The sequence below is a fragment of the Cygnus olor genome, chromosome 11, assembly GCF_009769625.2.
Source record: "Cygnus olor isolate bCygOlo1 chromosome 11, bCygOlo1.pri.v2, whole genome shotgun sequence".
Taxonomy (NCBI): Eukaryota; Metazoa; Chordata; class Aves; order Anseriformes; family Anatidae; genus Cygnus; species Cygnus olor.
The window spans coordinates 13,143,728-13,158,740 of record NC_049179.1 but is presented as its reverse complement, the minus strand read 5'-3'; the positions used below and the strand labels follow the sequence as shown (position 1 = coordinate 13,158,740).

General features: G+C 39.4%; 1 protein-coding gene across 1 annotated transcript in view; it reads left to right on the top strand.

Annotated features, from left to right (window-relative positions):
- The window catches only part of ABHD17C (abhydrolase domain containing 17C, depalmitoylase), a 33,005-nt gene extending 20,063 nt beyond the window's left edge, over window positions 1–12,942 (top strand). Inside the window, exons 2-3 of the mRNA XM_040570150.1 lie at window positions 7,386–7,565; window positions 11,442–12,942. Of these exons, the coding sequence (XP_040426084.1) occupies window positions 7,386–7,565; window positions 11,442–11,661 (400 nt within the window). The 3' untranslated portion in view covers window positions 11,662–12,942. The remainder of the gene's footprint in view (window positions 1–7,385; window positions 7,566–11,441) is intronic.
- Window positions 12,943–15,013: the final 2,071 nt, after the last annotated feature.

Here is a 15,013-nt window from a genome sequence, read left to right as displayed (position 1 = left end):
GTTCTCGCAAACATTAAATCATGAAAATTCTGCTGTCTCTTTGGCAGTCCGTTACAGGGCTTCTTCATATAAAAGGGGGGTGGGAGTGTGGGGGGAACTAACCTAAACCTCTGCTGCATTTTTTTTGCCCTTTCCATCTTGCTCTACTCAAACTAGGCAGAGTGGGTCCCATCTTCATCTCTGCAGCTGCCTCCTCCATATGTGAAACCTGTTGTCATGCGTTTCTGCAGCCTCCTTTCCTTTGGAATAAACAAATCTTTGTTCTCTAAATCTTTCAAATGCTTTTTTTCCCCTATATGCCTGGTTGTTCTTGCTGCTCCTCTCTAAATTCTCCACCTCTCTTCTGCCATGGGATGCTGGAGATGAGATGCAGTAATTTGTCTGAGAACCAGAACCCCCTGGTTCTGAGTGAACCAGGAATAATCTCTTATCTGAACATCTGGCATGTTTAAGTACTGTGTTTACAATATGACATGGGCTTGTGTTGAACTTGGGATCTACCATAATTCTCTTTCTAATTCTGTACAGAACTGGTTTAACCAATTACACCCTGTCAAGGAATGAACTAGCCTCTGGATTAAGCTGTGGCTACGCGGTGGTACTGCATAGGCTGATTTTCTGCTAGCGCTGTTACAGCCATACGGGTGTGAGGATGTAAGACAGGTTAGTTGGTAGAGGTAACAGTGGTCATTAGAGCAATTAATACTACTGGGGCAAGAGAAGGGCGGCACACAGCACCTGAAGAACAGCGTTTGCTGAAAAAGCTCACCTGTCTGTTTCTCCCCTCCATTTTTTGTTGGTCTAACAAAGGCTATTTTCTTTGCTTAATAAGCGGAAGTTAATACTATCCTTCTGCCTGACTTCAGTGTCAGGTGCTCATTTCCACATCCTACGTCATGCTTGAACTAACCTGGGTAGGGAAAGTTCTGCAAAAAGAGGAGATTTTCAGCTCTGTCGGTTCAGTGCGAGCACTTGTGGCAGTACCCTGCTTGGGAAGTGGGGAAGTGCTGGATGGAGGCTGGGAGCAGTTACACTGCTGCTGCCATCAGGCTTGTGAGACTGTGCTGTTAGAAACACGTCTGGTTAATGATTAGAAACTACTGAAACATTTTGCCCCTAATTTTATAGTTGCAGGCTTCTCTCCAAGTAGATCTGGTAACAAACAATTCTGTGTAATTCAATTAACGTGTGATTTCATTACAGCTTGTGCCAGAGAATGCCATGAAATAGCCTTTCTTCACCTGCCCTAGTTGTTGGGCTGAACCTGCTGTGGCTTCACCACTCAGCGCTGTGCAGATCACCTGGGTTTGTCATGGCTGATGCACTTGGTGTGGGCATGGTTCCCAATATTTAAAAACAGCCGATTGTCACAGGGCAGTAACCAAGAGGCAGATGGAGCAATTCATGCTTTGGTGTAGGTAACTGCAGCACAGCTGATCATCCTACAGAAGTGGCTGGAGGAAGCCAAGTTGCTTCTGTGTGGTTGACTGATTTATATGGAGAGAAAAGAAAAATAAAAAAAGAGCTGCTGTATGACTGGATTAGTGCCACAGTTGCCTGCTATGCTGTGGTATTTGTAAGTAGTGAACTTCTAAAATAACCTTTAAGAGGGCATTTTCAGGTGTCGTAGGTTCTGTAATTCCAGTGTTAGCATGTATTGATCAGTGCTGGGGTTTCTCCATAGCATAAGCAAATGACTCTCTGGTGTGGCAGTAAAATAACAGTGATATAAAACAGTGGCATATTCCTTGATTAAATTTTTCTGGCAGCCATTGAAATTATTTTGAGTGTGAACACATTTGTGGAATTACTTGTCTGCTCCTGTGACAGTGTGCTGGGAAATATGCCAAAACAAATTGTCTCTTTCTTGCAGTTTCATAAGCCAGAATACTATCCAAACTGTTTCTGGCTTCTACTACAATGAAAACGTGAACTCAAAGTCTCCTACATGTGAACTTGAATCGCATTGTACTTAGAATTGGGCAGGAAAAAGGTAGAGGAGAGAGACATCGCATAGCTTAAAGAGTCAGTGTCAGTGTCTATTATGCTTATGAAAACAGTGAAGAATTTTAGACCTATGTTCATGTGAATTCAAGGAATCTTGAGTGAGAAACTGGCAAAGGGACTCTAGCTGTGTGCCAGAGCTTCATGTGAATTGTGAAATAATTCTGATTTTCTCATTTTACAGTTGATGTTATGGTTGACACAAAAATCCTTAATCTAAAATCTTGCTTTCAGTTCAGCGTTGGCATTTAGGCTGAAAATCTGCTGTGATCTCTGGTGTTTTGGCTGAGATGTGGGAGTGGCACTTGCTGAACCAGGATGTGAAATTCAGTGTTTTGTTCTGATAACGTAAATACTTAGAGTACTTACTGACCAAACCTCTCTTGTTGATTTTTTTAAACATAAAGATCCCCCAATTTAATCTCATATTCAACATGCAATCTACATGTGGGATTTTTATTTTTTAGTTTTTCTTTCAATACTCCAAATTAGATTTTCAGATTCATACCAGATTATTAAAAAACAATCAAACAAAAACTTATTTCTGAAACTGTAGATCTTATGGAAGTGTATAATGATGCTAAAGAAAAACCTATTTGTGTTTCCTAACAAGCAATCTAAATTTCTCTGCATTATGCAATTTAGAGATAATGTGTTTTGAAAAATAAATGAAAAGTACATTGTGACAAATGAAAATATGCCACATTTGTAGTTTTTCCTAGTATTTAATAGCTTGTAGTGATAACTTGTTCTTTTAAAAAGATTTCTTCAATTTAAAATTGTAAGAGTAATTTGTAGTGTTTTCTTTGTTCTTTCAAATGATTGTAGTGCCCGGTTTTGCAAAGTACATGTTTAAAATATTAATTTGGGGGGAAATTGAAAGGATTTGTGTAAAGAGGGAGGAACAGGCTTGCAGTGAAGCCTATGAAGACCTTATTATATCTGAGCACATGTATGTTCTAGAAAAAAAAAAATACTTGAAGTCACTATTGTGTCCAAATGTGGCATGAAGTTTTGTCGCTCCTGGTATATGCTGGTTTCCCTTTCCACGTTTTTAAAGTGAATTATTTCATTGTGGTGTTTCCCTTGAGGGAGGAATGCACGGTTTTATACTCAGTCTTCTTATAGAACACGAGCAAATTCCCTTGTTTTGTCTGGCCATTTCTCTTTTAAAAACTCTTTGAGGAAGAACTTGATCACCAGTAGCTGCCTTAGTCTGGTAGCGGTGAAACAGTAGGTCTCAACAGCATTAGGAATGGGTTTTGTGTAGTCAAAACACTTCTGTGGTGGTCTCTGTCTAGATAGAGCTACTGCGACTGGCTTCTAATAGCATGAAAACTTGGATTTGCTGCTGTTGCTATATCCACACTACTCTATGTGCTTTCCAGTTTAGGTAAGGGATATTGGGATAGCAAATACCATAAAATTTCAAAACTGAAAATATAAGGTGTGGTTAACTTCACTGATTCAGCCTGAAAAAAAGAACTGCCTTCATTAATGAATATGTATTTAGCGTCTTGGTGGACTGGCAGGGCTACTGTAGCTTTGGCCACAAGCATGGCAGGGTTGAAGTGTATGGCACTTCTGTAGTCCCTGCAGCAGCATGCCACTAATGCTCGCAACAGAGCGAAAATAGCAGTGGTAAACTGTCTGTCAGTATCACTCAAAGCTGAAGTCCTGCTGGTGTGTCTGGCATCTCATATTAGTCTGCACAGCAGCAAGTGGAAAAGTCAGGGATGTGGATTCTTAATGGCCAATTTAAGTGAATGTGGTTCATGCTAGCAGAGGGGAACCAGAATTGCTGTAAATGGTGTATTTTTAGCCTATTTATATGAATTGAGGGAATAAAGGGAGGGAAGGGAACAAAACAAACAGCATTACTATTAACTGTGGGGTGCGTTGATGCCTTAGCTTGACCTGGCAAGTTGTAGGTGCCTGGAGCTGTGCTGTTTGCGAAGATGGCTGTTTGCTTTTTCCGGTACGCCTAGGAAATGTAGTCCATAATCCAGATAATCTACTCGTGTGGGTTCTTGGGAGCAGGCTGCACTGGAGAACTTTGCCACCTGATAAATGTTTGTGGGTTGGGGAAACGGAAGCACACCTTTTAAACGGCAGTAGCTTCACACTCTTCAGCAGCTGACTTTCACTTCTTCTTTTTCTTTCCCTCATTTTCTTGTCAAATGGCTGTTTTGCATGTGCCCCCAGCAGGTGCTGGGATTGCTTCCTGCCTCGCTGGGAGGCTGTCTCCACGTGGCACCTCACCGTGCCTGTGCTGAGCCCCGTGGTTCGGCTGGGGCCTCGCCATCCCTCCGCTTGAGCAGTGTTTCCACAGAGACCAACGCTCCCTCCTTTCGAGAAAGATATTTTTAGGAGCTGCTGTTTAGCTTCTGGAAAGACTTTTTCCTTAATAGGCGAGCAGGCTAACAGAGTTCCTCTCTGCTCAGAGTGTCTTTTGCTTTGTGCTTTCGCTGTTTTCACTTTTTGCCTTACTTGTATGTCACTTAGACCCCATTTCACTGCTTTCTTCTTATCCGTGTCTCCTCTGCCTCGTTTCTTCCATTTCACTTTCGGTATCGCTGTGCCCAGCAGCAATAATCTTTTAACACCACAAAGGAGCTTGCGGAGCGAGGGGTAGCCCAGCCTTCTCTCAGAAGAATATTGTACTTTAAGGACAAAATCCTTGGGCTGTTTGGTTCCTCAGTTAAACCCTCCTTGCTGAGTCACCGCTGGCTGGGCAGCCTCTGTGAGGCCTCGAGTGCCCCGGTGCCAGGCCGCGGCCTTCAGCTCCCAGGGCCTCGCGCGTGTCAATTATTCATGGCCCTTCCTTGCGAGTTGTCGGCTGTCCTTTGGCCTTGCAATAAATTTTACATGTAGATGTTTCTGCTGATGTTTGTGGTAAGTTTGATGTGTCACCTTCTGATCGATGGCCTAATGGGAAAGGGCTTAGAAAATAAATCTGTAACAGTAACTCTCCTGGCTTGGAAAGTTGGACTGTCCCTGACTGAAACAGTCCAAGAGATTCTCTCAGTTGTCAGTTAGTAGGAGTACAAAATAGAAAAGACATTCAACTTAATGACAGGCCACAACACGCACTCGCTCAAAGTCCTAATGCTCTTAAGAATTGTTTTGTTAACATTACCGTGTTGCCTTTCTGAAGAGTTAAATACTGACTAGTTGTAGTGTTTCAGTGAAGAAAGGCTTCTTTACATTTAGAGATCTCTGATTTTGTTAATGACGCTATAGACTGTCTTCCAATTTCATATTACGCTAGTAAGATTGATTTTCTTTGTATTCACTACTTTTGGTGTTTTGTTTCTGAAAACAGCTGATATTGCAGGTTGAGCAGCTTGCTGCTATGGCAATAGGTATGCTAGAAAGAAACAGTATTGAAGAAAATTGCAATGCTAAGGCAATTGTGTTAAAGGAATTCTCTGGCTACCTTATGCTGTCCTGTTATCCTGTGATTATCATTCAAACATCTTTTTCTCTACTTTCCATAGACTGTGAATCCTTTAGAAATAGGACTTTACACTTTGGTACTGCAAAACCTACCAGTATTAATGCTGTTCTTTCTCTACTTAAGTGCTACATCTTGTTCAGGTCACATTTTGTTTTATTTCCTGATGTTGATGCATTTCTGCCCATCTTTAATATGATGCAACAGCCAGTAGGTCAGCGGATTGGATGCACAGTTTCCATATTCAGCCTTTAAGGTACATGCCTCTGACCACTCACTACCCAGCAGCTGGAATGATGTCTGTGAAGACAAGGCTTTGCTCTGAGATTCTGCTAACATGCGTACCAAAACCAGCCAGGCTCTACTGTGTGCTGGACTGTTTCTAACAGTAAGAAGGAAAAAATTCTCCTAAAAGAGCTTTATAGCATCTCTTTTAAAAACATCAGGCCATGGCTGCGGTGATAGACCACCAACGTGAGCTGCTGCTTGGTTACCAAGAGGATAAAATTTTACTCCAGGGAGATATTTTTATACAGATGCTTATTCATATTACAGTAGATGCCAAAAGCACCCTTATGCTCAGCAGCATGGAAATATTAAGAAAATTCTACTTTCACAGAATCTACAATCCAGCCGCGTTTTACTTCATTATAAAAACTGCCAGTCTGTACTTAGATGGTCAGGGCTGGATTATTCTTCTGCTGTAATTTTTATTATCTCTTTTGCAAGTGCCCAATCATTTGACTGCTTGAAAGTCAGGTACTATCAAGCCCTGTCAAACATGTTTATCAGTTTGTCGAAGCTTCCCAGGTGTACATTGGTTATAGGCTAAACTATAGGTTTTGATTTCCATTGTCACAGCAGTGGCAGCAGGACTGTAGACAGACTGGCAAAAAGATGCGTTCAGTGCAAATTATCTTCGAATAGAAATGTGTTATCTTCCCAATCAATTATTCTTTATATAGCTTGCAATAGAAAATGGTGTTAGATGTAGAAACCTGGATAAATAATCCATAACCAACTGAGAAATAGCTTTGATTTGTAGCTTTCTTAGCAAGTTTTAGTGACCAAATACTACTGTACTGTTCCTTCTACCCTACCCTGTTGCCTCCTCCTGTGCTACTTCCAAATTCCTTTATTTTGAATACTTAAAATTGATGATGTTATTAATGTAGCTGCTTCTTAGTTGCTTCTGCGAAAGAGCACACATGCTAGGACAACTTACAGGCCAGATAGAAATATTTGGGAGCCATCCAAGTCTCCCTTTGAACCCTGAATTTTATGGAATGATGGAATTATGGAATGACATGTCTTTATAATTGCAAAATAAGCTCCACAACATATTTTAAACAGGAGAAGAAAAATGATGAATAACTCATACCAATCATCAATTGAAAAATGAACCAAACTATCCTCTCAAAGTTCTTACGCTCTTTGGCATCATCAGCTGCACTAATAAGGCAGTTCGGTCTTTTTGTTTCAGCTGTGTTGGAAAAAAAGGAGTGTCAAAGGAGTAACTATTTTGTTTAATGGTGGAAAGGTTGTCAGCCTCCAGAATACCTAATTTAGATTTGTGGAAGTGACTCTAGGTAGGGAGAAGTCTAATTTATAATTAGCTGTGCTGCAGAATGGAAAGATAAGAGGTGTTCATGAAAATGGTGCAGATCAACAAACTGACATTCCTCCTTTGAGGATAGCTTTCTTTAGCCTGTGCAATACATTGAATATTTACTTTACAGTTCTATTTTAGAGTTTAGGCTTGTAAATTCATGTCTCTTAGGAGTGGATTTTAAAGTTCAATGGATGGAAGGGGTGCTTTGTGGTTCTTTTTGATCTGTTTTACACCCTCCACCTTTTTTCTTATTGTCTTTTGCCTTTATGATGCAAAATGTGTTTTTTAAAGTGATGTTTATTTTCTCTGCAGGTATGGCGTTAGTCCTGAGAACATTATTCTGTATGGTCAGAGTATTGGTACTGTCCCTACAGTAGACCTGGCATCTCGGTACGAGTGTGCAGCAGTAATCCTTCATTCTCCTTTGATGTCTGGATTACGGGTAGCTTTTCCTGACACTAGGAAAACCTATTGTTTTGATGCTTTTCCAAGGTATGTATAAATGCTTCAAAGATGATTGTTCTATACTGGAAGTGCTCTTTAGGTGTTTAAAAAGGACTAGCTACGTAACTTTCTGGGGAACTTTATCGAATTGTGACCTGTATTTTAAATTTCACATATGCTTACCTTCTAAATCAAAGTAGAGATTCACCACATGAACAGGCTGCGCTCTCTCTCAAACTGACATGATAGCTTAACACACAAATAAGTCTTAGTGTTTACAACTAATTTTTTTCTCCTTTTTTTTTTTGTTATGGGTTGTTGAAATTAGGATTTTTATACCTTCAAGTTTGGATAGTTAGCTTAATAACTGATAATGTCCTATTAAGTCCTTCAGAATAATGCCTAAAATTATTAATGTACACTCTTAAAATCTGTCAGCTTTGATTTAGAAGCTCTAGAGTATTTTACATATAGAAAAGTATGTACAACTGATTTCAAGATAAAACACTTGTCTTTAGAGCCTAGTGTCTCTCTTGAAATTGCAACAGTTCCAGGTTAAAGAGTATCCAAATATTTGGGAATAGTAGATGTTTTGGGAATAGCAGGCAATTCAGGAATCCTCTTAGTATTTCTACATGTTTGCAGGGATCCAGTATTCAAAAATTCCATTCTAATGCTTTTTTTTGTTTTTGTTTTTGCTTTTTTTTTCTGCTGAAAGGGCTTAGCTTTAGCATTGCATGGAAACTTACAAAATCATTTTTTTGTAATGGTGATAGGACAAAACATGAAATCAACAAAATATAACTTTTTTTTTCCTTACAACCAGTAAATAAGCCACACATTGCAGGCCAATGTATATCTAGTAACTGCCTGAGTGACTGTCTAATGACTTTCTAAGACTTTGGTAAATTCCACATAGCACATCGTAGCATTTGAGCTTAGCCTTACTAATTTCCTACAGATGTTTTGTTGTTGTAGTTTTGAACAGTTACACTTCAAGTATTGCCAGAAGTGGACTGCTGTTTAGAAAATTGAGATATTTTTATGACTATTGTCCTGCATCAAGACAATGACAAAGCTATCTGTGGGAGTTGGACATCTGAGAATGTGAGAGGGGAGCCAGTCTCTTTACAGCAGTGTATACAGACTTGGGGGGAGTAAGGAGAAGGACAGATAAAAAGCAAAGTGGTCCATGGAAGGGCAAAGAAGAAGCAGAGGACTCACTGAAATCTTGTGCAAACCTGACTTTGCTTCAGAAGGTCATGTTTGCAATGAGCGTAGTAGGAGATGTTCATAGCATTTGTCATGTTTGTTTTATTCCAGTTACAACAGATTAAAATTAGACTGTGGGGGAGGGTGAAAACTGTAGCTGTAAACCCACGCCTAAACAGCCAGGAGTAACAGTGGCTGTCACAGTATCTGTCCAGTCCCTAAGTTTTGCATTCTTCCAAATAAGATAAAAATGTAAATTGCTGAAGGTGCTGTCAGAATTTGATATTGTTTTACACAAACTTGTTCATCATCCCCAAACCTTAAACCCAGCATTTCCAAATGCTTCTGCTAGAGAAAGCAACAAAGTCTTAATAATAGCTGTGATCGCAAAACTAGTAGTGATTAGCTGATAGCAGCCAAATCAAGTAAATTAAGAAAAAAAAAAAAAAGAAAGGGGGGTGGGACATGACACTGACAACAGATGCACTGTAGCTCTTGAGTATTTTGTTCTTAATCTACTGAGCTGCTCATTGCTGTCAGTCTGACTTCACTTATACTGTAAGCACTATAAGTGAAAATAAACAGCAGTGTGTTTTTATGAGCGTGTACAGCTCAACTGTCTGTCTTCACAGCAGGAAACAAAATAGTTCTGTGTGCACCTCCAGCGAATTGCTATTATGTGCATTTTATGTTGGGACTCCGTGAGAATGTGGTCTCTGTAGATTTTTCTAGCTGCAGAGTGGTATGGCTGAGAATACTAAGTAAGTCCAACGTGCAGTGTAAATGCTGCCTTATGAGTCGCTGAGTTGGCAATGGGACGCTTTCCAATTTTCTGCAAAATACAAATATCTAGCTTAATGGTCTGTGAATATATGTGTGGAAAAATAGTTTCAGTATCTAAATACTGTAGGGAAAGGGGTTTCCTGGTTTCATACAATAAATGAGATCTTAGTTTGTAGCCACTAAAATGATACGTAAATATCTTTGTAACTGTATGTGGCTGACCTGTCTTGTCACATCATGGAACTCAGGGACAGACCCTTCATGGGCTTAAGACTTCAGTTTACTTAGCATTTTCATGATGAAGTATTACATTTGGGTATTGTACTAATTTGGGGATGATAGCTGGGGCAGGAAATCTGCATTATTCTGTCTCTCAAGTTCTTGGGATATTTTTCTGTATTCAGCACAGTTGCACACAACTCAGGTTCCAGACAGAAGTGAAATAGGCTGCATTTTAATTTTAAATAACACGAAATCTGTTTTTCGAGCAAGTATTGATACAGAGACTAAAATGTGTTTACACTCAGCTGTTTACTGGAATACCAATGGCTCTTCTGTAGAATACTGAATACTGAGATTTGTGTGTATGAGGTTTAGTGCTTCAGTTTACATCTTAATTTTTAATTAACTTTTATATTTTCATAAATCTTCTTTAAACCTGTTTTTAAATCAGTGTATGTTGGCATCTGTATTTGTTATCATCCTAAGCAATTAGTCTGGTCACTTTGTAAAATTCCTAGTGTTACCAATATCACATTCTTTCTTCAGGACAGGAAAATCCAAACACTTATTAGGTAGTGTAAAGAAATAAAATTTTCTTCCCGTCAAATCAAATATTACTGATATTCCTTTCTCCCCCCAGCTCATCCCCTATTCTACATCATGTCCTGAGCCAAAGCATAGTCTCATTACTGGCCAATTCCCCCTTTTGTTGATAGAAGTGGAGGTGGTGGGGAGCTGAGCACATTAGCACGCGGTGCCTATGCACTGGTCTGGAGTTACAGGTAGCTACCAACGTGGAACGGCTGTCTGGAAGTACAGGTTGGTGCCTGGGAGAAGGCAGGCAGAAGAAGCTGCTGTTCACCACCTTGAAGTTGATGTGCTACCAGGATGCTTCATAATTGGGGTTTTCTGGTCTGAGCTCAAAGGTGTGAGGGTGCTTTTGTCACCCTTCCCTTTCCTCTGCCCCTGTTCTCCTGTGCAAGGCAGTCGCTAGGTGTATTGGCCTGCAAAACGTGGCTCGAACAGCTTGCTTTTAAGACCACTTTTTGGAGTGGGGCAAGAAATCAGAGGCATGAAACAAAATCCCATGTGAGGTTCATTGGGCTTGCAGTTAAATGTCCTCATGTCATGCTGTTTTCCCACAGTTTTCTCTGTTGCCGTTTGAACTTAGACAATCAGTACAAAGACCGGGTTGTTTTTCTTTATCTCATTCCCCCCCTCGTTTGGGGGTTTAAAGACAGGTTCAAACTTCATGAGCTGACTCTTCTTGCGTGAAGTCTTTATGACTGGAATGTAGTTAACTGGTTGCTAATCTGTTGTATTGGAAGGTGATAATGTGTAATGCAGAGTCCGCACTGGTAACATGTCTCATGGAATCTGATTTGCCTCTCACCAGCTTTCTGCAGTGATTTCTTTGATAGGTACACCACTCGCTGGTGTTTCAGGTGCCAAACTTTATTTGCACTGCTGCCCATTCGAGCCTCTTGTCATCAGAACTGGCGGCGTAATGGTAGCACAGGCTCCAGTTTGCACATGCGTTTTGGGAGTAAGCGTTGTTCCATATCGTTTGGGCACAATTTCAAGGTTTTGTAGCTGTTTAAAAACATGCAGTGGTAAGCAGGGTGTGTACCAGTAGTTAAGCTTTCTTTAATTGTGTGAAAATTAAAGTCACAAACTGAGCACTGTTTTTCCTTTTCCATCCCCCAGCATTGACAAGATATCTAAGGTAACCTCTCCTGTGTTGGTAATCCATGGTACCGAAGATGAGGTGATCGATTTCTCCCACGGCCTGGCAATGTACGAGCGATGTCCACGAGCAGTAGAGCCCCTCTGGGTGGAAGGGGCTGGGCATAATGACATAGAGCTTTATGCACAGTACTTAGAGAGACTAAAACAGTTCATATCTCATGAACTTCCCAACTCCTGAAGAAGCCTACCTGATTTTACCTCAGTTACTGTGAACGGAAGAAATTACCTGTTTTTGCACATGCTTTAACTGGATAGCTGTAATAGCTTTATACTATGAAGAAATGCCCTGTATTTAGGGTGTTCTAATCAAACATCTGATGAAATTTGTCTTTTATATCTGGAAACTATTCTACTAATGCACACAATATGGTCAACTACTGTAATTCCAACAATTTTTAGCTTCATTGCCCTGAAGGAAGTGGGGAATACTAGCTGCTTATGGGGACACTTTTTACCTAGTGCTGTATTCATTGAAGATCAGTTTTCTCTGTCTCACTTCTGATCGTTTATAGTTCTGTCCTACAAAGACTTTTTTTTTCAGTGTTCTCAATGTGTAGAACATAACTGTTATGAGCTACAGCTTCTAAACAATCAGCCATGGGTTCAATCTAAGGGAGTACTTTCTTTGTAAAGTTTCTAGCTGTGGTATTGTAACTGGAAAGTTATTGTGATGAAGTTCCTCCTCCTCCCTTTTAGTGTTCTTTTGTTAACTTACTGATCTTCCCAAGTAAATTATTTAAATATACTTTTTCCTGATAATAAACAAACTACTATATGGGGCTAAACTCTGTAATGACTTCTCCATTACCTTGTATAAACATAACTGGAATATTCTCAAAGGAACTATGGACAAAATTGCTTTTGTTTAAAAATAAATGTGTAAATTTACTACTAGAAAACTCATTTTAATATTCAGATGGTCTGAATAATAGCCATAACAGACATTTCCTTCTGTAAAGCATTCCTGTAGACTTTTTAAAAGTACTGTACATATTTGAATTTACATTGTGCATAGATTCTTAATTGGTAGTTTTAATTTAAGTCTAGCTACAATAAACTGCAAAATTCTGGTTTGTATATGATTGAATACATTTTGTTAAAATATGTTTTTATCCCTATATTATTTTGCTATTAAAGTTTTATAAAGTTTCCAGGACAAAAAATTTACACATTTATGTTTTGATGAATTTATGTAACTAAATTTTCATTGAGCTGATCTTTTTAGTTTAGGAGTAATTTGATTCTTTGACACTGGAATCGCACAGATTATGCATCAGAAATGCAAAACATGTAATTGTTACACTACTAGCATAGGTCTAATTTTTCCAAATTTAAAGGCCTTAAATGTACTGTAAGCCTCAGATTGTTGTATAAATTGATCGCGATTGATTGCAGTTTGTGTCCTGTTGCTAGAATGCAACACAGTGGTTGTAATGGAATAAAGGATGCATGGATTAGATCTTGCTGCATTTTTGAATCTTATTTTTCATACAAAAAACAAAATGTACTTAAAATTCATTAATTCCTTTTTTCCAAGGAAAAGCTATCCTAAAGTAGAAAGCCTTGTTTCCACACAGTATGGTATGTAGATCAAATCTTTAAAAGATTATTTTTAAATGATGTCCAGCTGTTTTTTAAATAACAAAAACACATGAGTCACGGCCGAGAAGAAATGTCTGAGCACAGTTGTCGTGAGACCTTCCAACAGGCCTGCGGTTAATTGTCAGCACTGCGAGTGTGTCTGGTGTCTTTGGTTATTATTGGCTTGGCCCTGTTACTGTAAAAGGGGGGAAAAAAAAGGTATTTTCATTTGTAGTGGTGTGGGGAGTAGGGGGGAAATGAGGACACCTGTTCTACACATTACTTGGCATGTTACTCTGGGTGGTTGCACCTGCATTGTCCAGTCAGTTTTAAATGCCCCAAGCACCAGGGTGCCCGGCTGTTCTCTTGGTGACTATTCCAGCCCTAACTGGCAGTTTCTGCTTAATTTTCACCTCAAGCATGTCTCTTCTGTCCTGTGTATTAAGTAAATATTCAGTTATATCTCATTTGTGTTTTAATTGTGCACCTTTGTAAATCCAAGGTGGGTGTGTTGTTTTCTCCATTTCTGCACGCGTTCATTTCTTGCTGAGACTTAAGCTTGGTGGAAGCAAAGCTGATGACCACGCTATAAGGGGGCACTCCAGGTTACTCTTCAAGTGTAAGCCTCCCCATGTAGTGGCTTGAGGAATTTTTACTTACTTGGCAATGTTTTTTTGATACCCCAGTTGAACTTTGGATTGCTCTGAAAAATTCAGGCTACAGTGTTTCTTCTCCTCAGGACCCTTTTTGATTCAAGAAACTGCTACTTACATCCTCTTCCCTAATAGTATTAATATTATTATCTTTTATGGCTGCAGGAATTTGAGAAGTAGTAATTTTGTGACTTGTCCTTGAATCTGCTTTGTTTAACAGTATTCCTCTGTTAATGAGATCCCCAAACCCGAATTCAACATTGTCACATTGGTCCCAGGGTCACTGCACATGCGGCCCAAGTTCAGTGTTCTGACTGTATGTGAATTTCTCCTTGTACTGTCCTTTATTTGTTCATATTTCTGCATAACTGTAGTGCTCACAGATGCCTTCCTATATTTCTGGCTTCTGCATTGCCTGTTTTGCTCTGCAAAGTTTGTCTATATTGAACTAATGCGAATATTTTACTGTTAGTTAGAATGTTAATTAATGACTTATCAATGATCCACTGGGCTTTTCACTTTCCTTTGATTCAATTATCTGTTGACCTGTTTGGTCCTTTAAACAATTTTTGTTGTGGCCCTGTTCCCATTGAATAGTTCTTAGATGAGTTGTGAATTTTTTTATATAATTTCCTGGCACATCCTTTTAAGAAAACAAATAGTAGTGAGCTTCTTTATGCTATAAGCTGAAGTGATCCCCTGTATCAAGGTATCACTGTTTCAGGCATTTCATAGTCCTAGTGCCTGCCAGCATTAGAATTACTAGTTAAAAAAATCTGTGGCCAGCTCATGAAACTGCTTATAAGACAGTGGGTTTCAGGTCCCCATTTGTTTAAAGAAAAAAAAAAGGTTGGAACAGAAGTTTTACATGGCGGAAAAGGGGATGATGTGAGGTTATGAAAGAGAAACTTTGGATTGGGCTAAAAAAGTAGCTTGTTCCAGCAAACTGCTAACATTCACTCATTTAAATGTATAATGTGGGCCTTTACAAGAACTTGTTATGCATATTTTAGAACTACCAAGGTGTCACTGTAAGAGTGGCTGTATATGCCTGGATAAGTTATGCAATGGGTCTTCCAAGAGTGTAAATAACTTTTTTTCTTCCCGTTTTTCCTGTGTGACTTGCTAACTTTCTTTATACAGTGCAGCACTACCTGACGTACAGCTTCTTTTCAGGAAGGTAAGTTGTGGAGCGCCTGGTCTTAAATCAGCAGTTGTCTAACGTCCGTACTTTGAAAAAGCCAGAGGAAAATATTTGTTACAACTTTAAAGGTGGCATTTTCGGAGGAGTTTGCG